This window comes from Pogona vitticeps, chromosome 10 (genome assembly GCF_051106095.1).
Source record: "Pogona vitticeps strain Pit_001003342236 chromosome 10, PviZW2.1, whole genome shotgun sequence".
Classification (NCBI taxonomy): Eukaryota; Metazoa; Chordata; class Lepidosauria; order Squamata; family Agamidae; genus Pogona; species Pogona vitticeps.
This window is the reverse complement of record NC_135792.1, coordinates 7,473,322-7,496,816: the sequence shown is the minus strand read 5'-3', so window position 1 is coordinate 7,496,816 and position 23,495 is coordinate 7,473,322. Positions and strand designations below refer to the sequence as shown.

Below are 23,495 nucleotides of genomic sequence, written 5' to 3'. Positions count from 1 at the left end.
TTAAGAAAGTCTTATCTAATAGCAAAGTATTCAACTTTAAAGATGATAATAATAATGACAATGATAATAACAGCTGCAGCAGCAACATCAACAACATCACTACTACTACTACTACTACTACTACTACTACTACTACTACTACTACTACTACTACTAATACTAATAATAATAATAATAATAATAATAATAATAATAATAATAATAATAATAATAATAATAATCCTCCTCCTCCTCCTCCTCCTCCTCCTCCTCCTCCTCCTCCTCCTCCTCCTCCTCCTCCTACTACTACTACTACTACTACTACTACTACTACTACTACTAATAATAATAATAATAATAATAATAATAATAATAATAATAATAATAATAATAATAATAATAATAATAATAATAATAATAATAATAATAATAATAATAGAATGGGGAGGAGAAGAGAATCAATTCCCCCAAGCAATTCCCTTTTTTAAACTGCCACCTAGGATATGTTTATCTGTGTCTAAAGTCCATATAGCCTAATGGGATGCATGATAGCAGGTGGCTCTCACGATGCCACAAAGAACGACGGTATCAGACATCTGCCTTTCAAGAGCAACCCTATATAAGTAGCAAACATTAGCAAAGACGTACTTCAAAAAAAGGAAATCAAACCCTGCCAGATACCTTGCAATCTGCATTTCAACATCCTACCCTTGGCAGTTATCTCCAGCTTCCTTTTCCATAAACTACAGTGACATGAAAGAACCTGAACTTGCGATATGTATTTACATACTTGTCATTTTAGCATAAATTAACAGAAGAACATTCCCTGTAAGCGTCTTCATCTTAGTAGTTGCCCAAAAAAGAGAGAATTCATTAAGAAGAACTTAAAAACACAAGTAGCTTTGATCACTAAAAGAATGCTGCTACTTTAAAATAGTTTATAGCAGCTATTGCTTCTATCCATACATTTCTGAAAAAGCTAAGATTCATATCTATTTTTTCCCCCATCTCTCTGGCTACTGTCCTCTATCTCTAGGAGTCAACTTTACTGAACTCTGTGAAATTTACTTTTAGGCAGACAAGGATTGTGTTACCCTTACTCAGCCTTTCATATATCTTAATGTTTCTGTAGTTTTATTGATCAGTGTCACAAATTTAAACAGCAACCGCAGTGCCACGACTACAAATGAAACCATCAACACGGACTCCTAGGATGTCATTAGGACTGGCACATATTTTATTGAACATGGCATTTATGTTGGAAAGGAGAAAGAATTGACCGATACCTATCCATTCGGAGTGCAATTTGGCAAGCTTCTAAATCAAAGTTCTTCTGAGCCCTGTTGCACACAGCATGGAACTTGGGCTGATTCTTTTGTCACTCCACTCACTAATAAAGTCACTATCCTTGACACATTTCCAGGGATCTGAGCCCGTTCTGAACAATGCAAAGTTCTGAAGTCAAAAGAGAAGAAGGTGTCTACCAAGAGATGCAAAATAATCAACAGCCTATTAAGAGTTGAGATTTTGCTGGTTGCTATAATAGTATTGAAGCAGAACAGCCTGCTTATTCCAGTGGTCTGTAAGGATAGCTTGTGTGAGAGCTCTCTCTCTCTCTCTCTCTTTTGCCAAGAGCCTACCATTTTTTTTTACAGGAAAAAAGAGAGAGAAAATGTTAATTTGGATAGCCATGGGAAAACCCACATCACATATTGAGATGTTTTAAAATTTTGTTTTCTGCACTTTGATTTGTCTTTTTATATGCATGTAAGGGAAAGATTCCCCTTGACATTTAGTCCAGTCGTGTCCAACTCTAGGGGGCAGTGCTCACCTCCGTTTCCAAGCCGTAGAGCCAGCATTTGTCCGAAGACAGTTTCTGTAGTCACATGACCAGCATGACTAGACATGGAATGCCGTTACCTTCCCACCGAGGTGGTACCTATTTATCTACTCGCATTTACATGCTTTCGAACTGCTAGGTTGGCAGGTAAGGTAATTATAATTCTTGCACACTGCAGTCTTAGTTTTCAATAACAAGCTTAGGCCAGGAAAATGCATTGTTTCCTTTTCAGAGTTGGAACAACCTAAAAGAAGCAATACTGCTTACAAGAGTTTTTCTTATGTTGCTTGAGGTGGGATTTTTATTGTTTTAATTATATTTGTGCACCATCCTGGTGTCCAGGAGAACAAAGAGGAGATTAAGAATGCACGAATAATGGGGGGGGGGAGGAATGAGACAGTCAGGTACTGTACAGGTAAACCGGCAGCTATAAGTTTCATGTGTTTCTGTACAAAGTTTTCTATTTTATTTCCCCTTTTTGGCCCCAGAATCAAGATATGCCAGGTACATTATGCCATGCAATCTTGCTTTGTCTACAGCAATCATCTGCAATTATTGTTTGCATAAAACAAAGGCATTTATTGTTCTAAATGCAATAAGTAAGGCAAACAGTACAATCTTCTTCATACTATAAACTTGTATTCATGCTAATTATGTCATACATAATACATTTCAATTTTTATGTTCTTAAAGCAGTAAAGCATATTTATTACTGGAAGTTTGGCATGTCTTTTAGTTCTGGTCCAACTTTCTGCTTATTTCCAAGACTGGGGAGGGCGGAACTAGGAGGCACAGCCCCCCCTCCCCCGCTCATCCTATCTGAGAAGTTTCATCACCCTGATCCCAACTCTCAAGGAGGAACATGGCCACCTCATGTGCATGCACTTTAATTTAAACATTATTGTCAGGAAACAACCATTCCTGTCAATACCGTCATTCCATATTTACTGTAACACTTCATGAATAATAATAATTGTGGGCTCTCAAGTCAGTTCTGACGTACAGCAACCCTCTAGAGTTTTCCAAGTGAAGAGGCTCACAGCGCAGTGGTTAAACTGCTGTCCTGCAGCCAAAACTGTGCTCATGACCTGGGGTTCAATCTCAGGTAACCGGCTCAAGGTTGACTCAGCCTTCTATCCTTCCAAGGCTGTAGCCTGTGTACTTAACTTGTAAACTGCCCAGTGCTTGAAGTGCTATGGGGTGGTATATAACCAGTACACTTTGTTTTTGTTTGATTGCTTGCTTGCGTTTGCTTTTCCAGCTGGAGAGTATTCAGAAGTGGTTTAACTTCTTCTGGGGACTGTGCAGCTTGCCCAAGGCCACCCGGTCTGGCTCATCTGGCATGTACTATGGGGAATTGAGCTCCTAACCTATGCCTAAGTCTCCGAGCTATCTAGTCAGCCAACGCTTTATGAAGACCCATCATTAATGACTATAGGATGATAGGTTGTTAACAGGAAATCATGGACGGCTCAATTCTCAGTTTGCCATCCTTTGTCCTGCAGTAATATGCAATTGATCTTGTAGATGTTCTTTGTATGCAAATATGGCATCGTTATTTCATGTCCCATCAGTCCCTTTTAGAACACAGCAGAGACACTCAGCCTGTTCATTCCTTCCTATTGATTTTCCACTTTCCAGCAAATTGGTTTTATCTCAGGATTGCTTATGTATTAAAGAAGGGGGAAATGCCTAGCCTAACTTGAAAGTAACAGAGAAAAAGTATGTTGGACTTAAAAACTGATTATCACACACACTGTAACCTTTATGTAAAATTACTCAGATACTATCCACCAGAGACAGGGAAAAAAATCTGCTATGTGCGTACATGGAAGTAAGTCCTCCTGAAATCACACTGATTTAATTCTGAGTAAAAATAAAAATAAATCTAGGATTGCATGGTGAGAATTACTTCTTGGAAGTATCTAACCTCATCATTTTAAGCTGTCTTGGTATGACAAGACACCTCAGTGAATTTTTTTTGAAGCCCTCTTAAAATCCTCACTTCCAAGTCAGGATGAGCTAAAGAGCTGTCTCTACCCTATGACACCCGAACACACACATACGTATGGCCTCTGTAATTTGTGCAAGCTCTGTCATGTTTTCTTTTGCGAAATAAAGCACGCAGGCACACGGCAGGCATAGAAGGAGTGGATGACTCTCCAGAAAGATGCAAAAACCCATCCAGCACTCCAGATTCTTAAATAAAACATCAGGCACTCATGTTTTGGCAAGTCATATGATTTTATCAAATAAACTCAGCACTTTTAAACAAAAAAATGATTTTTTTGTGTGCCAAAAAATCTGTATCCCATGCCCAATTATTATTATTAATTATTTGGTCAATGGAGTAACTTCCTTGTGGCCTGTACTTTGTGCACTGAGCCACACACTGTTTGCAAACTGTGGAAACAACCTGTGACCGATGCCACAGAGGGCTGCCTGTTGGATAGGGAAAACATTTGACAGCTGCCCTGGGACATGTGCTTTTTCACAACAGAATCTATCTGAAGGAAAACTCAAGTGTTTTTTTCCTCGCTAAATAAAATAAAATAAAATAAAATAAGTAAGATTGATTGGGGAAAAGCAGGATAGAAATTATGAATGGATCAAATTGGATTGGAATTGGAGTCATCCATCTATACCAGGGGTGTCCAACCTTTCACCTTCCCTGGGCCACATTAGAAGATGAAAATTTGGTTTGAGCTGCACATAAATTTGGTTTGGGACACATGGGGCGGGCAGCCCTAGCTGTCCTCCGCAGCCCCGCTCCAAGCGCGCTTGCCGGCAGCTGCGATCTCAGACAGCAGAGGCTGCCAGCTTCAACTCCGGTGGCATTATGGGGCCAGGAGTGGGTCCACCTATTGACGGGGATGGCGCAATGCAGTCACGCAGCCCCCCTGTCCCCTCCCCTCCCACTCCTTCCTTCCTTCCTTCCCTCTTTCCCTCTCTACTGTTGTGACATGCCCTGGCCACATTCCGGCCGCAAGCGCCGGCAGTGTAACTTGAAACTTTGGAATTTCTTTAAAAATAAAAAATTGCATTGGGCCGTATTATGAGCTGACCTGGGCCGCAGGTTGGACAAGCCTGATCTATACGATGATGGCAACGATGACGACGACAGCGACGACAACAATGACAACAATGGCTACTACTACTTTATATTATGCTGTACATCAGAGTGCAACTGCTAAAAAAAAAAGGTAAAAGTTCAAATTGTTGTTGCTGTTGTATACCATCAAGACAATTCAGACTTACAGTGACACTTTCTAGGGCTTTTGAGGCATACAGTACTCAGAAAAGGATTATTACACCCTTTTTCTGGGGGTGCCCCTGGACTCTGCAGCTTGCCCAAGGCCACCCAGGCTGGCTCTTCTCCCTGGAGACACCTAGCACTCAGGGGCTACGATATCCTGAGCTATCTAGCCAGCATCTATCTACAATACAGCAGCTGCATTCAAATTCTTAAATTCACCCACCGAAGACACATGAACTTCACTTGGATCTGAAATAGACCTGTAGATAGTGTAGAGTACATTTTCCTCTCTTTTCCTCTCTTCTCTTACAGAGATGTACTGCTATTCAGAGGGTTTTTCCCCCTCCTTCCTCCCATAAAAGCCGTGAAGCCTCTAAAGAACTGAAGGAATTTACAAAGCTTATCTTGTATATGACTCGTATCTCTTTTATGAGTTTCTGAATCAGCAGCATCTTGGTTTGAAAACAGCTAACAAATAGATGCGAGATTAAAGGTCTAAATGTATATTATTAATTTTTGCGCTCTCCCATCTCGCTTACCCTATTCAGCTTCACAGTAAAAAGACTGAACTATTTTGACACACCTTGAACCAAGTTTTTGTTCTTACTGTTTAGGACCAATGGTATCAGTGTCACCCTTTTGTTGATCCTAACAGCCTAACTGATACTAATAGCCTAACTTCAGGAAGAGGGGGGTGAAGGTTGTTAGCTTTGCTACATGCAATTTGTTAAGTTGTGTCCAACTCTTTGTGACCCCATGGACCAGAGCACGCCAGACCCTCCTGTCTTCCACTGCCTCCCGAAGTTGGGTCAAATTCATGTTGGTTGCTTCAATGACACTCTCCAACTATTTCATCCTCTGTTGTCCCCTTCTTCTTTTGCCTTCACACTTTCCCAACATCAGGGTCTTTTCTAGGCAATCTTCTCTTCTTGTGAGATGGCCAAAGGATTGGAGCCTCAGCTTCAGGATCTGTCCTTCCAGTGAGCATTCAGGGTTGATTTCCTTCAGAATGGGTAGGTTTGTTCTCCTTGCAGTCCAGGGGACTCTCAAGAGTCTCCTCCAGCACCACAATTCAAAGGCATCAATTCTTTGGCGGTCAGCCTTCTTTATAGTCTAGCTCTCACTTCCATACATCACTACTGGAAAAACCATAGCTTTGACTAGGCGGACCTTTGTTGGCAAAGTGATGTCTCTGCTTTTTAAGATGCTGTCTAGGTTTGTCATCGCTTTCCTCCCAAGAAGCAGGCGTCTTTTAATTTCGTGGCTGCTGTCACCCATGCTATTTAGTCTTCTATTAATTTGACTTGACTTTCATATACTGATAGTTGAGACAGCTCACAAGACAAAGCAAAAGCAAACCAAACTAAGCAATCACACCAAAAAAAGGACCAGCAAGACTAGTTTATCTTTACGGTAATGTCTTGGGTGCTGCACACCGGAGGCAAGGCTGACGCTCATGGTTGGTGGAATGAAAGACAATAGTAAATGAACTTATCCATCTTATCTTAAGGTCACTGCTACCTTCTACCCTCCTCACTGTGCCAGTTCTTCTTCATTCTTGGCACATCTGAAAGGAGGCTGAGGGCCACATGAGATCAGATCAAGAGCTGCACACTTTATGGCCTAAACCATAAAAAGCAGCTTGGAATAATAGTTTGTCAACACAAATTTGCTTCCCTTTACGGGTCAAAGTTTTCAAGACTGATTAGAAAATCATGGTGTTAAACATTAAATACCAACAATATTGCATTTCTGACTGACAACATTTTGCATTAATTTATATCATTACTTTGGGAGGTGATTCTGGGTGGTTGGGGAGCATCCGAGACCATTGTAGTCATTTTAAATGAGGCTTTAAAAATTAAAAAGTCAGGAATGTTAATAACCTGTTGGCTAACATTAGCAAATCAATGTTATAACGTGTGCTTGACATTTTAATGTTAGTACGTATGTGAATTTTTATAATGATGTAACATTAACACACCAGGTTAAGTACTGAGGCTTTCAAGTGCCGTGGGCTTGTGTCACAGCCCACTGATGCTTTGAACAAACACTTGAAGCAGTCCTGTTGAGCTTAGCTGTAATCATTACAATACCTGGGACAACATCCACCATCCACCATACAATGATCAGGGGATCTGTGAGCCCAAGCATCACTTGAACAAATATACCAATTTCACAATGATATTTACCTGGACATCTGGAAGACCTATACTGATTTATAGTATATGCATTGTATGAGATCTATCTAGCAAAACTACATTGTAAATGTATAATGGTGGTTTATAGTGACATTGTATTTTACCATTTTTGTTCCCTTTTTTTTCTTTGTTCATGGGATTTAATTTGGTTTTTAAAATATTAAATCTGCCAAAACATAAATAAAAAGTTAAAAAAAAGAGAGATAATCCTTGGGAGAGGTAATTATGGATGCTCTTAAATGCATAATGAAAGGTCATTAACTGTACAAAACAACTGTTCCTGCCTTTTTTTTGGGTACGAACCGATACAGCTGTCTGCCTTTTCAAACAGCCCCACAATGACAATCGCTAGGAAGACAGTTATCCACCCCTACACCCCCTTTCGCTTGTCTAGACACTTCTCTCTTCCCCCCCCCCCCCACGACAACGGCAGAACAAGAATTTCAAACAAGATGTCCAGGGATCACATCTGCAAACAGCCTGTCGTGTTCCAGAAGAGATGATACAGAAAGAAGACAGATAACTACCCATCATCATATGTCCTCTTGGAACTGTCTTTATATACTGCTTTCATCTCTAAAGATTTTAATTTATTTGGAGGGGAGGAAAAAAACCTTGCAACCACTTACTTCACGGTCCAGCAAGGCAGGTGACACCACTGTGACGATGTCCCCTTTGTCTGGGTCGATAAAGAACATGTTTGGAGAGGGCTTGTCTGGCGTTTGCTTGAGGATGTTATATCTCAACAGAGCATTATCTGTCGCTGGGTCGTCGGCATCAAAAGCAGTCACGTGCATTACCGTGCTTCCTAGGAGGAGAAGAAAAAAACACACACAACGTAAAATAGAGTCACGATGAATGGGAAGAATAACAAATATGACCATCATCTATAGGAAGTAAAAAGGTCTGGGTTTCATGCTTTTTCATAATCTCACATACATTCCCCCGTTTCACATTGCAAGACTTTGTTGGGTGTTTTCCACATGGAAATTCATGCACATTTTAATACATTTTCCCCAATGTCTTCTATACATATTACCCAATTTGTACATTTCTCCTGCTGACTAAAGCGCATTTGGGTTTTTCTTCCCAACAGTGTACATTTTAGCTATTTGTATTTCAAAGCATATGCCTTTTTGTGCACATAGTATTTCTCTGAAACAGCCTTTCAGGCTCACAGCTCAGCAGACGTTCACGTTGAGGGGCGTTTTATTTTTTTTGCTACCAGCCTAAAGGGATGAGAACAGACTGTTTTCACTGAGATTCTGGGGCCCACCAACATTCCTCCCCATCTCTAATATAAAAGCCTCGTCTTTGTAAAAAAAAAAAATTTAGAGAATACAAAACCACAGAAAATACCCATAAATAACAGCCATAATGATGCTACCACACCCTTGAACCTGACATGAACAACCTTACTTTCTGCATCTTATTCATGGGAATCCAATATTTTTTTAAAAGTTAGCCTGCATAATTCAAGGAGGAGGAGGAGGAGGAGGAGGAGAATAGTGGATGACCAAAAGTTTTTTTTTTTTTTTTACCAAATACTGTACTAGAGATACTATTTTATTAGCATTTCACATGTGATACCTTATTGTGCTATCCTCAATTCTATCAATTGAAGGCAGTCCACCACCCACCACAAACCACATCTAGGATCCACCGTTGGCTTTAATTCCCCACAATGTGCATAAACCATGGCGTAACTGTGTTTAGGATATTCTAGTCAGGCATTTAAAGGAAGCCCAGCAGTACAGAGGGATGTGGTGGCGCTGTGGGTTAAACCGCAGAAGCCTCTGTGCTGCAAGGTCTGTAGATCTTCAGCTGTAAGATCGAATCCACATGACGGAGGGAGCTCCCATTGCTTGTCCCAGCTCTGCCAACCTAGCGGTTTGAAAGCATAGGGACCACCTCGGTGGGAAGGTAACAGCGTTCCGTGTCTAAGTCGCACTGGCCACGTGACCAGTGAAGATTGTCTTCGGACAAAACACTGGCTCTATGACTTGGAAACGGGGATGAGCATCACCCCCTAGAGTCGGACACGACTGGACAAAAATTGTCAAGGGGAACCTTTACCTTTACCTTTACCAGCAGATCTTTATTTTGCTATGACATACTACAGAGACCATTTATATTTCCCATCACAATCTCTAAAACCAGCTGAAGGCCTGCTCTGAATATTCCATCTAGGCAATGAGTTGAGTTAGAGAGGAAGTCCCAGTGGTTACTTTCTTACACTATATTATTAGATACTCAGCAGGGCTTCTCTTCCAGAGCGCATGCAAAGAGAACGATATCCCTGCTCAACCACACGACTCTGCAAACTCAATTAGAAGCTTTTAATGAATTTTCCATAACCACCTCATTAGGCATATTCTTCAACAGCCTAAATATCCCTCCACTGTGAGCAAGATGTAATTACAAAAAATCAAGGGATTATTAACCCTGAAACCTAAGGCCACCCCTTCCTTACCAAACCTAGCGGACCAATTTTCTGGAGCTGGCCCATCTCAATTGCCATTTCAATCCTTTGAACTCTTACTTAGCTTTCCCTAACATGCACAGAAAACGTCCTCAAACAAGGTTCCAACTGGAGATCTGCATGGATGCTTTTCCTTGAAATTTCTGAGCTAGTCTGAAAAATGTGTTGCATCCCTTTTTTCCCATAAACTCGAGTGAAAATGTTTCAGAAGGAGATGTCATTCTGCTTCCCCTCCTCATTGTCCCTATGGTTTTAATCAGTGCTGTACTTGTCCCTTCTTGAATTCCGATTTAACTAAGTAGATTTTCAAGATTATGAAATTATAATCACAGATCAGTTTATCTGAACTGCCTCTTCCATGAAGACTGAGAAGAAAGAAAGAAGGAAGGAAGAGTAACATAACCATTTTCCCTTTTCCAAGCAACCACAAGGGAATTGCTGGAATAATCACATGAAGAGCTTCCTGTGTTTTACTAATATACATCCACACTTCTAGAGTATCAGCAAATCACTGAAGAAAAATACTCACAGAAATATTCATTCATATAAAGATTGCCTTCTCAGAGTTTGTTTGTTTGTTTGTTTGTTTGTTTGTTTGTTCGTTCTTTCTTTCTTTCTTTCTTTCTTTCTTTCTTTCTTTCTTTCTTTCTTTCTTTCTTTGGCTTGCTAATCTAGTGCTTAGGCAGCTAGGTAATCAAATAAAAAGGGGCAAGGAATCAGGAGAGAGAGTGGAGGGTTTCAAGGTAGCTCTGCCCTAACCATGCCTTTTGCAAATCTGGGTGGGCAGAGCAGAGCTACCTTAGGAAGCTGGAAACAAGGCTGAAGTGAACATTTCCCCCTGTCTTTCTGCCAATTCCTCACTTTTTTCCCTCCTCTTTCATCACCTAGCTAGCCTAGTGCTAGTACAGGAAGCCTTTAAAAGAAGAAATAAGGAATGGAATGGGAAGGAAAGAGAGAAACAACAATACCCAAGTCCCAAAGAGGATTCAAAATAGTTAACAAGCTGCAAACAAGGCAGATTTCCTCCCCTCTCTCTACTGACTGATGTCTGATTGGCTGAAGCAAATGAACCCAGGGAAACCAGAATTTCTGGGTACATTTTCACATTTCACATGTTCCCTGCTGTATAGTCTCACTCTGATCCTCTGGATGCAGGGTGGGGGGAGATGTATCTTTCTCAGCTGAAGGTCTCAATGTGGAGGGCAACTAGCTGTTAATTAACCCATGCCATAGCTTGTAAGTGTAACATTTCTGGAGACTGTAATGAACAAACATTAGGATCCACACATCATTCAGTATACAGAACCAAGATGTAATGCAATATCAACAGAAGTTTACAAAGCATGTTTCCTTACAAGGGGCTGTGTCACACGACCTATTGTGTGATACCACAAGCCATTCTTGTGTAGGAACGTTAAAAAAAACAACCTTGAAAAATTATCTTGTCCTTAATGAAAATGGATATCTTGACACATTGAGACACATTCTAATACACATGAGCAATCACTGGGAAATTTTTTTATGCTACTACATGAGAGCAAAAGCCTGCACTTTTTTCATTAGCAATAGCACTTGGAAAAAATGTGTAAAAGGCAGGTGTCTGCACCAAAAATGAACACAAAAACATTAGTACTGTACATTTTGTTTCACAGGAAAAGTGCTGAAATGCAAAACATGAAGAAAATTGCACAAAAACTTGCCCGATCTTGCTGAGTGGGGAGAAGGCTTTAAAAATGTTCCTTCTCCAGAATGAAATAAGTGAAAATTTACATCCCTAAGACAGTGTGGCTGCTTTGGGCAGGAAAGAAATATATCTTGAGCTGATTGTAGACCAAGAAAAAAGCTGAGTTGGGCTTCATAAAGTATCCGTGCAAGAGAAGTGTTCATGGCGTTGAGGATAGATACGCAATGCATATAGCCACCAGCACATGAACAGCCAGTTCTGTGTTATTTCATCATTACAGAAACTCCTTCACTGCAAAGCCAATGAAACAAAACAAAATACAAACGCCTCACGATTCCACCTCTTCCTTTTAATCTTTCTTATCATTCCCCTCAATGCCAAAAGACAGCTCTCCTTTCTCCCTCCCTCTCCAGCACATTCTTGGTTCCACATGTAGTGACCTTGAAACAAGCACTCTTAAGTCTTTGCTTCATTACCACCTCAGGCACAGTTACACTCTTGAGAAATATAAGAGAGATTTGACAGTATCCAGGGTTTGTTGAATGGTGATTAAAAGCCAGACCAGCTTGAAACAAAAAATGCGAGCCATCATATGTTAGCCTCTTTGTCCTCTCTACCTCACTACTACAACAGGCCACAAAAATTCTTTATACTCCTTATGTTTCAACAATCTGCACTGTCATGTTTGCAAAATAAGTGAAAAGGATGGATATTCTTCTGAAGCTGGCAAACCAGTTTTGATTACCTAAGCTCTGGAAGATTCTAAAATTTTCTTTATAATGGCCGAAATCCCATAATATGCTTCAGCTAGAGTAGGCCCACTGAATCCGTTGAACGTGCTAACCGACCAAATCCTCAGTGGTTGATTCAATGGGCCTACTCTAAATTGTGACTTATTACTGGATTTCAGCCATTGAGTGTCAAACCAAAATCCAAATAAGAACATTTGATGGTTTCATTTGATCTCCATTTCTGAATCAATCTAGTTGATTCACATTTCCGGATCTAGCTGGGACACTTGTGCAATTGGCTTTCACGCTTCTCAGAATTTTTTGGACAGTTCACACGAACCAAACTACAAACAAACAAATGAACAAACAAAAAAACCCCACATGAACTGGGCTGATTCGTGATTCGGTTTGTGCAATTCCATTTTGGCAAAAGGGAATTAAGCGCCAAACTTCTTTCCACTCAGTGCTTCATTCTGCTTTGGCAAAACAAATGGGCCCCTTCCCACTGCGCCCCCCATTGTCCCCCAACCTGGTCCTGCCGCTGCTGTCTCCTCCTTTTCCTCCTCTGCTACCGCCATTGCCAGGTGGCAGGACCACATAGGGAGGCAACAGGGGCAGCGGGAAGGGGGGGTGGAGGTGTTAGGTTCCTCTGGCCCAGGCACAAACTGGAAAAAGGAACCCCAAACTAGTTTACTTTATTTCCAGAGTTTGGGGGATGGTTCATGGGTAGCCACAAACCATGTACCACCTCGACGTGTCATTTTCCCACTCTGTGCCCATTTCTAAGTTAAAATTCTTTATTCATTAGAGTGCACATGAAATGGTTGGAGTGGTAACAGCCACATGAGTTGATTCTAAGCAGTGCCTGAAATTATTCTGGGTGGGGAAAAAAATTCTCACTCAAGTTCTCTGGTTTATCCTATTGGATAGTTCTTTTTCCAGACTTCCCCAACAACCCACCTAGAAAGAGAATGTCTGAAAAGAGCTTGCACTAGAACAGAATTCCATATCGTCTACGCATGTGGCTGTGCTCACTTTTCAGTAGAACTAAGAGCTAGCTGTAGAGCTTAACATCTCAATTTTTGGTCAACAAAATGGCAGAACGTTCTCCTTCATAAAAAGAGCATGTTAGGGTAGGCCTAGAAGACGCCACAACCGTGTCCAGCTGCAAGTTTCTCTTAAGCTCCCGCACCTGTAAAAGCAGAGGTGCATTTGAGCTGGCAGCACAGTACAAATCATCACAATAAATAATTATGAGTAGGGCTACCATCTAATTAAATACATCTCAGTTGATTAATGGCACAAATTTTAATCAATTACCCAATCAATTAGTTAATTAAATTTGCATACAAATACCGCAAGTGTTCTGAAGCAAGAAGGCTACACTTTTTCTGTTTCCTGACACCATTGTGTCATCACAGCAAGCATTATGTTAGAATAGACACTGTCTCCTATGTGTCTTGGAAGGGCAGGGGGTATTGCTTCTTAGTCGATTGAAGGGGCTTATTTAAGTCATTCATCTAACAGATAAATTGGTTAAAGGTTGCAGCATTTATCATTACACGCCATGATGCCACTGTGCTGCCACTGGGGGTGTGAAGAATGCTCACTAATTTTTTTTTGGTCTCATCAATTCAGAGTGCCTCAACCTGACAAAACATCTCATCAAGGAACTTCCAAGTCCTCAGCTTTGGACCAAGAGCTATACAAGTATAGCTTCTTTTCCCCATCAAGATATCTACAAATAGTGCACTGCTCTTGTCTGTATCCTTTCCCTGTTTAGCCCCCACACAAAGCAAGTACAAAAGGACCATCTGTTTGGTTTTTAAAAAGGAGATGCAAATAACCCATTCATTGCTTCTCGTTTTTAAAAGCCTACACAACAAAGCAGAGTGTCTATTGTAATTTTGAAAAACTGGCATGTGATATACAATATGCCCCAAAGTCACTGAGCTGCAACATCAGAAAATATCTTATTCTCTCACAGAGCAAGGATAAACATATAGATCCAAGTTTGGTCCCTCAGTCTGAAGAATATAAGCCAAATCTCAAAGAACTGGAACATCAGCTTGAAATGTGCAAAGGCTCTATTGACCACCACTGAGACCTATGCCATCCAAGCTCAGGGTCAAACTCAGGAGAACATCTAAACTGCAAACCCAAATTTTGACAGGAGTGTAGCCCCATCCAGTATAGACTGCTTTGCCTTTTCACTGGCCAGGAGCATCTATGTCTTGCCAGAGTTAAGTTTTAAGTTCATTAGTCCTAATTGGCTCAGGCATGTCATGAGAATGGCTGATGGTCGGATTCCAGAATATCTCCTGTATGGAGAATTAGTGCAGGGAAATCGCCCCAGAGGGGAGATCACAGCTGCGATACAAGGATATCTGCAAGCGGGATCTGAAAGCCTTAGGAATGGACCTCAACAGATGGGAAACCTTGACCTCTGAGCGTTCAGCCTGGAGGCAGGCAGTGCATCACGGCCTCTCCCAATTTGAAGAGACCCTTGTCCAGCAGGCCAAGGCAGAGAGGCAGTCCCGGAACCAGCAAAGGGAGCTGGACAAGGGACAGATTGCATTTGTCTCCAGTGTGGAAGGAATTATCACTCTCGAATTGGCCTTCTCAGCCACACTAGATGCTGTTCCAAGTCCTCTATCCAGAGCACGTTATCATAGTCTCTTCAGACTGAAGGATGCCTGTAAGTCCTCATCTCATCTCTGTGCCGCGCTTTGGACCTTTTCTTTGACCTACAACGTAGGAGTCATCTCTCACATGGTGTCCTTGCAAATGGCCACTTGGTCTCCCAAGCTTCGCTGAGAATCCTGACTTACAGGAATCCTCCATAAAGGTCCATATGCAGGCTTGCAATCTTGCTCAAAGGACTGCCAGAGGAGGGCAGGGGCAAGCCCTCCGTCTGCACAAATATACCCCCCCCCCAGTCTTAATGGAAACATTTTTCTTTCCGCAAACACCAGTGCAAAGGTAATAGCATTAAGATCCATGGGTTTTGGTCTCTGCTCAAGTAGCTGAATTCATATTTCAAACAGATCTATAGCTTCAAATTCATCCGAATGTATTAAATTGGAGATGTGTACCTCCCTGGCAGTCCTCCATCATAAAGTTTTATTCTTCATAAAAGATTCATTTCCCAAGACTCATAAACTGACTGTTTCTAATTTGGTGTCATTTTATAAATGCTTCCCATCCAGGCATCTATCAAACACGGCTGCCTTCCGAGGCACCAGAGAACCACCTGCAAAATGATTGCGTTAAACAGTGTTTGTGATGTGGGAGCCTGCACATACAAATCCATAAATAGGACCAAGTTAATCTGTGCAGAATACATTTGGACCTCCTTGCTTTCACCAGCTAATTATGAATCCCAGGGCTACCTAGGAAAAATGAGAAACCCAGAGCTATTTTCTGGTCACGTTGAACCTTCTTTGTGTTTTTATTCATAAAAACAGGAGAGTTCATTTCCGCTGAAGTTTCTGACTCTCTTCCACGGAATACTCCAACGATATCTTGACAGGACTTTCTTTTCTGAACAAACTTTGTGCCCGGAAATGTTGTTACTATTATCTTAAAAACACTGAATCACAAAATGGTGCCGTCAATGAGCTTTATAATGGAGAGCAGGTCCAGATGAGATGGCATTGTACCTGAGCAAATGTATTGGACAATCTCAATGCTGAAAACACAACTGGTATTTTCAGTGCTAACTGAAATGTGTTTAGATCTGGGGGGAAAAGACACAAAAAATGGTGGTGGTGGGGGGACTGGCTACCTTCCCTCCAACTTCCACAGCAAGCAGAGAGAAGCCCCTTCAGATGTGAACCTGACCATCCATTTCACACACGTGAAAGTACAGGAGGACTCCCTTATCTGCAGGTTCAGTATCCTCCCATTCACTTATCCACAGACTGAGAATATATAAAATATTAAAATAAAAATCCTAGAGTTCTAACGTTGAAGTTACCAAAACTGGCCATGAGAGGGAGCAAGAGAACATGCTATGTCGTACTGCAGTGGTCCCCAACCTTGGGCCTCCAGATGTTCTTGGACTTCAACTCCCAGAAATCCTGGCCAGCAGAGGTGGTGGTGAAGGCTTCTGGGAATTGTAGTCGAAGAAGATTTGGAGGCCCATGGTTGGGGACCACTGTCGTACTGTATAGTGTTTGCTAGAGAAATATATTTCCACAATGTCATGACCAGAACTGGCCACTAGACAGAGGCAGAGACCATGATAAGAACAGTATAATTTGTGTTTTTCAGCATCCACAGGGGAAGCCAATCCCCTACGGATACCGGAGATCTACTGCACTTCTTTGTTGAACAAGTGGAGAAAATGTTGGTCAGTTTCAATTCTACAAAGCTCATTAACTTCTTAAAAGGTGTTGCATATCCAACTGCACTGGAGTCTCCTCCCCTCCTCCGATTAGCATGTACAAAGGTTTGCACATCCAGCCTCCAATCCTTCTCCCTTCCTCTCCCTTCCTTGGAACTTGTTGGCACCACACAAAGGCAATTTCCATCCTGGAAATCTGATGGGTCGATCATAATGAACTTCTACATCCACCAAATCCTTTTGTTTCTTCTCAGCCAACAGGACATTCCATTTACATCTCCCTGAATACTTTATGGTCTATTATCTCAAACAATTAATTTCTCTCTGCCTTTCTATCAGCGGCAACAATCGCTATACAGGATCCTCCCCGGACTAGAAGTTGCCACCAAACTTTGTGGAGAATATCTTATCTTAATGCATCAGAAGATAAAATGGAACACAGATACAGCGTTAAGCGGAAATGGAATTGCTTGATTTCTTGGGGAAAAGAGGGCAGGGAGATGTCTTGGCATTTTATATTTACTATTCAATAATCTTTCTTTTTCCCATCAAAATACTAGGAAACTATTTGATGTGGTTGAGGTGATAGATGAAGACTACTGTTTACTCAGAATCTCCTTGGGTTTCATCCATCAGACTGAAGATCTCTTGCTGAATTACATACAGTTTCTATCTCCAGTTACCCCAAGGGGTCTTGATATAAAAATCTTTAAACTTAGTTCTGTTCGCTAGCCAATTCTCGCTGTGTATTTGTGAAAGGCATTATGAAGAATCACAATCTGGTTAGAGAACAGGATGCAGGAACTGTGGAACTAAAGCAGGGATGGTCCACCAAAAATTAATTCTGCCGATCCCAGCGTAGAAGAGGTCAGAAGTAGGAAGTGCTATCACAACCAAGAGAGAGAGACAGAGAAAAAGCATTTTTGTGTTTTCAAGATCCTTATGAAAACAGCCTACTTCACATACCTCAAGACTTCTCCAGGAGCAAAGCAAAATCTGCACACTTGTGCCATTCCAATAAAATTAGTTCACGTCAACAGTCTTCTAAAACTCCACCCAGTTTTGGAGTTGGCTCCACCCAACATCAAATATAACAGGGCCTACCAGGCTAACCTTTCCCAAAAGAAAAAAGCCGATCCATCTCTCTTTTAAGGGAATGGAAGGCTGTTTTTTGGACAGCTAGAAGGTCTGTTGAGCAGGTGAGTAGGTGGAGTTGAATAAGCACAGAAATATAAGGCAAGCTATTTCCAGATTTTCTGGAAATGACTTTGCTGCTTCACTCTCAGTAAGACATCTGATGCTCATAAGTATACCTTGTTTAGTTTTGCATCTCAATTAGGAATGGGCAGAAAACAGATCAAGATGAACTGTTCAACAATTTGGCAGGTAGACCATGCATGGACGAGAGCATATCTGATCAGCACAGATCCCATATGTTTAGGGGACAGAAGTAAATATTCCCTTGTTTTGTCTGTCAGAACCACAAAATATTTATCTGTCTGTCTTGACCGAAGTTCCCAAATTTGCAAGAATAATTTGTTCCCCAAACGAGACCTATTATACCTATTTTTTTTTCTTCATGGCTTTTTAAGAACTGGAAGCAGAGGATGGGTTGTAAATATATAAATATATATATTTACATTCCTGTCAAGATGGTAATTAAAAATATCAGAGGGATAGAACACATTGTCAAAGTTTCTCGTTGGGTCAAGAGAGCCAAAATGGATAACTGAGGGATTTAGGAAGTAAATTTTCACATCCCTAGATTAAGTTCCTATTTGGTCTCATGAAGAGGATGTCATTACTTATATCATTCCTTTAAACAAAGGGGCAGGTATTGAGAGAGAAGAAAAGAAAATCAGGATAGTCTAGGAATTCCAAAAAACACATTTAATTCATTATGATCAAACTAGATAAAGTTTTGGTAAAGTGACAAGGTGGAGGGCAGACAGCTGGCAGGGGCACTCATCATAACTAATTACCTGTTTGTCTGTCAATTGGTACTTTAGGGGAAAAAAACAAGCCCCAGGGAAGCAAAAACAAATATAAGAAAGAAAGACCTATTATGTCTCCAATCAAATACATTTGCTACACAGCTGTGAATATTAACTTATGGCTGCTATTAAACTTGGAGGCCTCACTCAATAGAAGGACGTTTTGTGAGAGTTAATGAGTTCAGCGCTTTAGCATTTCTGAGCATTCAGCAGGGCCAAGAAATGTCTAACACCACGAAGTCTCTTTTGGTGTACTTCGTATATACTTTTCTGGCTGGTGAGGAGAAAGCATTTCAAGCAGCAATTTCTGTACTCATCAAGCCATAATACATAAATACGGAGATCTGGGCTTTCAAAAATGGAACTTCCTTATTCATATGAGGGTGGGTACGGTATGAAGCAAGTCTCTTTGATGGCACAATTACTTGTCTACATTCTAAAACCCAAAATATCCCAGCTAGCATGGCCATGGACTTATCAGGACTTCCAGTCCCAGAATCTCTGTCACTGGGCCTGTCCACACCGGAGAATCGGGTGTGGTCAAGTTGGTGCTTAAAAGGTTCTTCAGTACCATCTATTTTAACCTCACTTGAGCTATCCTTTCATCCACAGTGGATCACGAGATTAATGAAACATTTCTTGGCTTCCGTCCTCTCCCTGTTACCTTCAAAAATAGGACCAAGGTGTTCTCAGACTGCAGTTCCCAGAAGCCTTCACCACCAGGATTTCTGGGAGTTGCAGTCCAAGAACACACCGGTTATACAAAGTTGGGAACTGCTGATCTATGTAGAAACATGTGCAATCTTTTTTCTGATCCAAGCCATGCTATCAGCAATCCATATACAGTGGTGCCTCGCTTGACGACGTTAATTCGTTCCAGCAAAATCGCTGTAGAGCAAAAATGTCGTCAAACGAAATAAAAAAAAACATTGAAATGCATTAAAAACCATTAAATGTGTTCCAATGGGCTGAATATCTGGCGTCCAGCGAAGATCCTCCATAGGGTGGCCATTTTCTGCTCCCTATATAGTGAAAATCCATCCTAAAAACAGTGGTGAGCCATTTTCTTCAGCCGGTGGCCATTTTGAAACCCAACGATCAGCTGTCTACTGATCGTCGTAAAGTGAAAATCGGTTCCCGAAGCAGGGAACCGATCATCATGAAACGAAAAAACCCCATTTAAACCATCGTTTTGTGATCGCAAAAGCGATCGCAAAAGCTTCAATGTTAAGCGGATTCGTCGTAGAGCAGGGTAATCGTCCAGCGGGGCACGACTGTGTCAATCTATGTACTAGTGTGGACACGCTCAAGTGTTCTGCCAAATGAGTCCATCGCACCCCCTGTAGTCTGAACTCAACAGGATAGCAGTCCTGTTTCCAATCTACCACACCATCTTATGTGAGCATATTTGCTTGGAGTCAGAACATATTCCCATTGTCAGGAAGATTCTTCAAACTTCACTTCTAATAACATACAACAAGGAGCAGCTTTGTAGAGGAGCAAAGATTCTTAGCTATAGCCCAGACATCTCCGGTCCTAAAAGCCTCTTAGCTGTTCCCTGTCTATCCTATTTGTTTCCCATCAAATCTGCTTATGGTGTAGAATTCTTTTTCCCATGTACGAAATAATCCTAAACAAGAAGAGCAGGCACCCAGACAGTTATTTTTTGAGTATTTAACACTTCCACTGTAAAATAACCTTCCCCCCCCCTTAAAAAAAAAACACATTGAAAATCCTGCTGTAACTGGGTGAGATTTAAAATACCGCAGATGCCCTTAAGGGAGAGCTGCTAAAACCTCAGCTGTGACAGCAATCAGTCAGAAATGACTTATAAAGGCACAGCAACAGTAAGTGGGAATTACTTTTGCATTGAATGTCCTCATAAAGCAGGAGCCAAGTGGAGATTTATGGCTAGGTCAAACTTTAGCAATTCCAGCGCTTAACCTCGCCCATTCCCCCTCCCCCCATCACTCACCTCTGGGGACTTCATAGGTGTTTGGGTAGGAGAAATTATTCATGTGCTAAGGTTACTTGGAGATGAATTATATCTACTCTCTGTTCCACAAGAAACATAGGGCACCATGTAGCTGAACACGAACATATGTTAAGAAATGTTCATTAAGAGTCTGGCAGTCCTGAAGGAGTGGTGATATATGGACTGTCCAGGAATCAGGATCTTAAGATGCCATTATTGGGAGGGAGGGAGGGAGAAGAAGTATATTTGACACCATAGTGCTGCCTTATGGAGGCTTCACTAGAACAGAATGATATTTTAAAAATCCATTAATAAGCAGAGAGATGAAGGAAACAACGTAAGAGATTTTTATTTTATTCGGTCCCCACTGACTTCTGCCAATAAAATCCATTGAAAGCCAAAAATAAGACGGATTGCATTCTTGGGAAAGATGCCAAGAAGAATATTCTTAACACACAAAACAAGCAAAGACCGGTCCTTTCCATGTTGTAGTTGATCAATGATACTATCCTCTTCAAGTAGCTTGACAATGAGGTTTACTGTGACAGATCAAGTTGTGCTAATGCACATGCCTTAGCTAAATCATGCCTGGTCGACTGCAATGCTCTGTATGTCCCTTTGAAAGGAATCTGACAGCTTTAATTGGTCCGGAATACACTAGGCAGGTCATAAATTGGTTCTGTCTACCGCGATCATGTGACTCTCTTGCTGAAACAGCGACATAGCTTTTGATTTGTTTCCTGGCTATATTCAAAGTGCTGATGACGGCTTTTAGTTTTTAAGACCATTAAGTGCAAGATCCTAGGATACTTAAAGGATTGCCTCTTCCCGTACAAATCTGAACATTCACTAAGGTCATCAATAAAGACCTTCCTATGTGCCTCATTGACAGTACATCTGAGAGAGACCGCTTTCCTAGAGGTTGCCCCTAAACTCTGGAACATCTTTTCTAAGAGAACTCTGGATCCTCTCTACTGTTCTGCTGTATATCAGAGATCTTCCATTCCAGGAAGCCTGCAAATGACTTCTATCAGCCTCAACTTGTAGTCTTCCAACGTGCTGTGCAATCATTTCAATGTCCAGTTACTGATTGTGTACGGCCCTTTTGGTAAAAGTGAAAGAAGCAAAGTCCCAAAGCAGGACTGCAGTTGAACATGAAGAAGATCAAAGTCATGACTACAGAAGAAACACACCACTTTCCTGTTGACAATGAAGAAATTGCAATAGTGAAAGATTTTGTATGCCAGGGTACAATCATCCACCCAATCCAGAGTCTGCAACCAAGAAATCAGAAGAATGAGCCTTGGAAGGGAAGAAATTAAGGGTTCAGAAAAGACCATCAAGTGGAAGGATGCGTCACTGGAGACCAAGATCATCCATATTATTTTATTTCTCTTAAGAAAGTAGACAGGGGGGGAGAGAAGAATCATTTGTATAGTGCTCAAGGAAAGCTTTGCGGATACCTTGGACCCCCAGGAAAAAAATGAATGAAACTGGAACAGAACTGGCCAGTGACTAGGATATATGTCATGATGTCATGGGTGGCTTTTGATATATGGTGTCATGGATGTCCATGAGAGGTTTTCTATATAGACCTTCATCCTGTAGCTCAAGTAGAAATCAGACCTTTGCAGACATTAAATATGGAGACCAAAAAGTCTCTTCATTATTCATCTATTTTCATTTACTTGGTTTGAATTAAAAAGTTAGTGTGACATAGCAGATAGAATGTCGGACGATGATGCAGGAGACGGGGATCAACAACTCCCCACTCAGCTATGGAAACTCAATGGGGGCACTAATGGCCAGATCCTCTTTGCATACCTTGAAAACCTTGTTACAGTCACCATAGGTCAGAAGCAACTTGAGGACACAGGACGATTGCTTATCACAGAGGAAGACTTTGTCATTTGCTTGTGCTATGTTTGTGTCTTCCTTGCGACAATCTTTTGAAAGATGAAATGGTTACATATGTTGGAGCTGGAATACATGTTTTTCTGTGTTGTGGATCCTAGGTATTGATTGGGAGGACATAAGCATGCTTGCTGTTTGTTCAGGTGGACCAATGGTTCTACTCAAAATTTCAATCCGGGCTATGGCTGTGCTTCCCATCTGGATACATTCCTTCCAGGTCTCTCTGCGCCTTAACACCGTGTCAGGCTTTCCAGGGAGAATCTGCCCCATACCTGGACGATCACCTGCCACTCATCTGGGCTTGGCCTCACCCTTTCAGTCGACAGCCTTCAATCCAAGCCATTTTAATAGTTAACCTATCCCATCACGGAGACACACTTATTACAGGGTTTGCAGTGCTTCTTCTTTGCTTCCCCAGAGTGAGCAAGGATTGCTTGCCGTAATTCAAGTTTGATCTCAGACTTTTACAGGCTGTTTAAATGCAGATGCAAACTTTATAGTCTAGAACGGCTGAGCACAGAGCTTACTAAAAGATATAAATCCTCCAAGCCTCTTGCCTTGCCCGTACTTCCATGTCCAGATGGTGGAGCCCCTTTTCTACTAGTAGCCTTCTAGACATTCTCATGGGTTTTCATTGTATTTGTTAATTTGCTTAAGTAGAATCATTCTAATGTAGTTGCTAGACAGATCACACAGGGAAATAGATAACAATTTTAACCTGGGGAGTAGTAAGGTGCAATCTATTTCCTGCAATCACACCAAATATGGGGAAATGCCCTCCAGCCTGACTGATCTATGTTTAAGCTGGACCTCTTGGTCCAGCTGTAGGACTTCTGCTTTTTGTGGCTGAACTGGACCCATTGATGGAAAAGTTGCTTTAAGGGAGATCACTCCTGTTAAAAATGACCCTTTCCAGTATGATCAGACACACACTTTTTCAGCCATCTGATTGCACTCTGAGCACTTAAACATGTTGGTATAATAGGACAAAGGTTTTCACATTCAAACACTTAAGTGCGGTGCAGTGGATAGAGAGAAAGACTAGGACTCAGGAGGCCTCGGCTCAAATTCCTGTTCTCTAAAATCCCATA

At 41.3% G+C, this 23,495-nt stretch overlaps 1 protein-coding gene across 3 annotated transcripts in view; it reads right to left on the bottom strand.

The window, feature by feature from the left end:
* Window positions 1–23,495, bottom strand: part of CDH13 (cadherin 13) — a 692,714-nt gene that overhangs the window by 180,896 nt on the left and 488,323 nt on the right. For all 3 annotated transcript variants that reach the window (XM_072980590.2, XM_078380491.1, XM_020801938.3), the window contains one exon: window positions 7,906–8,084. In XM_072980590.2, coding sequence (XP_072836691.2) covers window positions 7,906–8,084 — 179 coding nt within the window. The remainder of the gene's footprint in view (window positions 1–7,905; window positions 8,085–23,495) is intronic.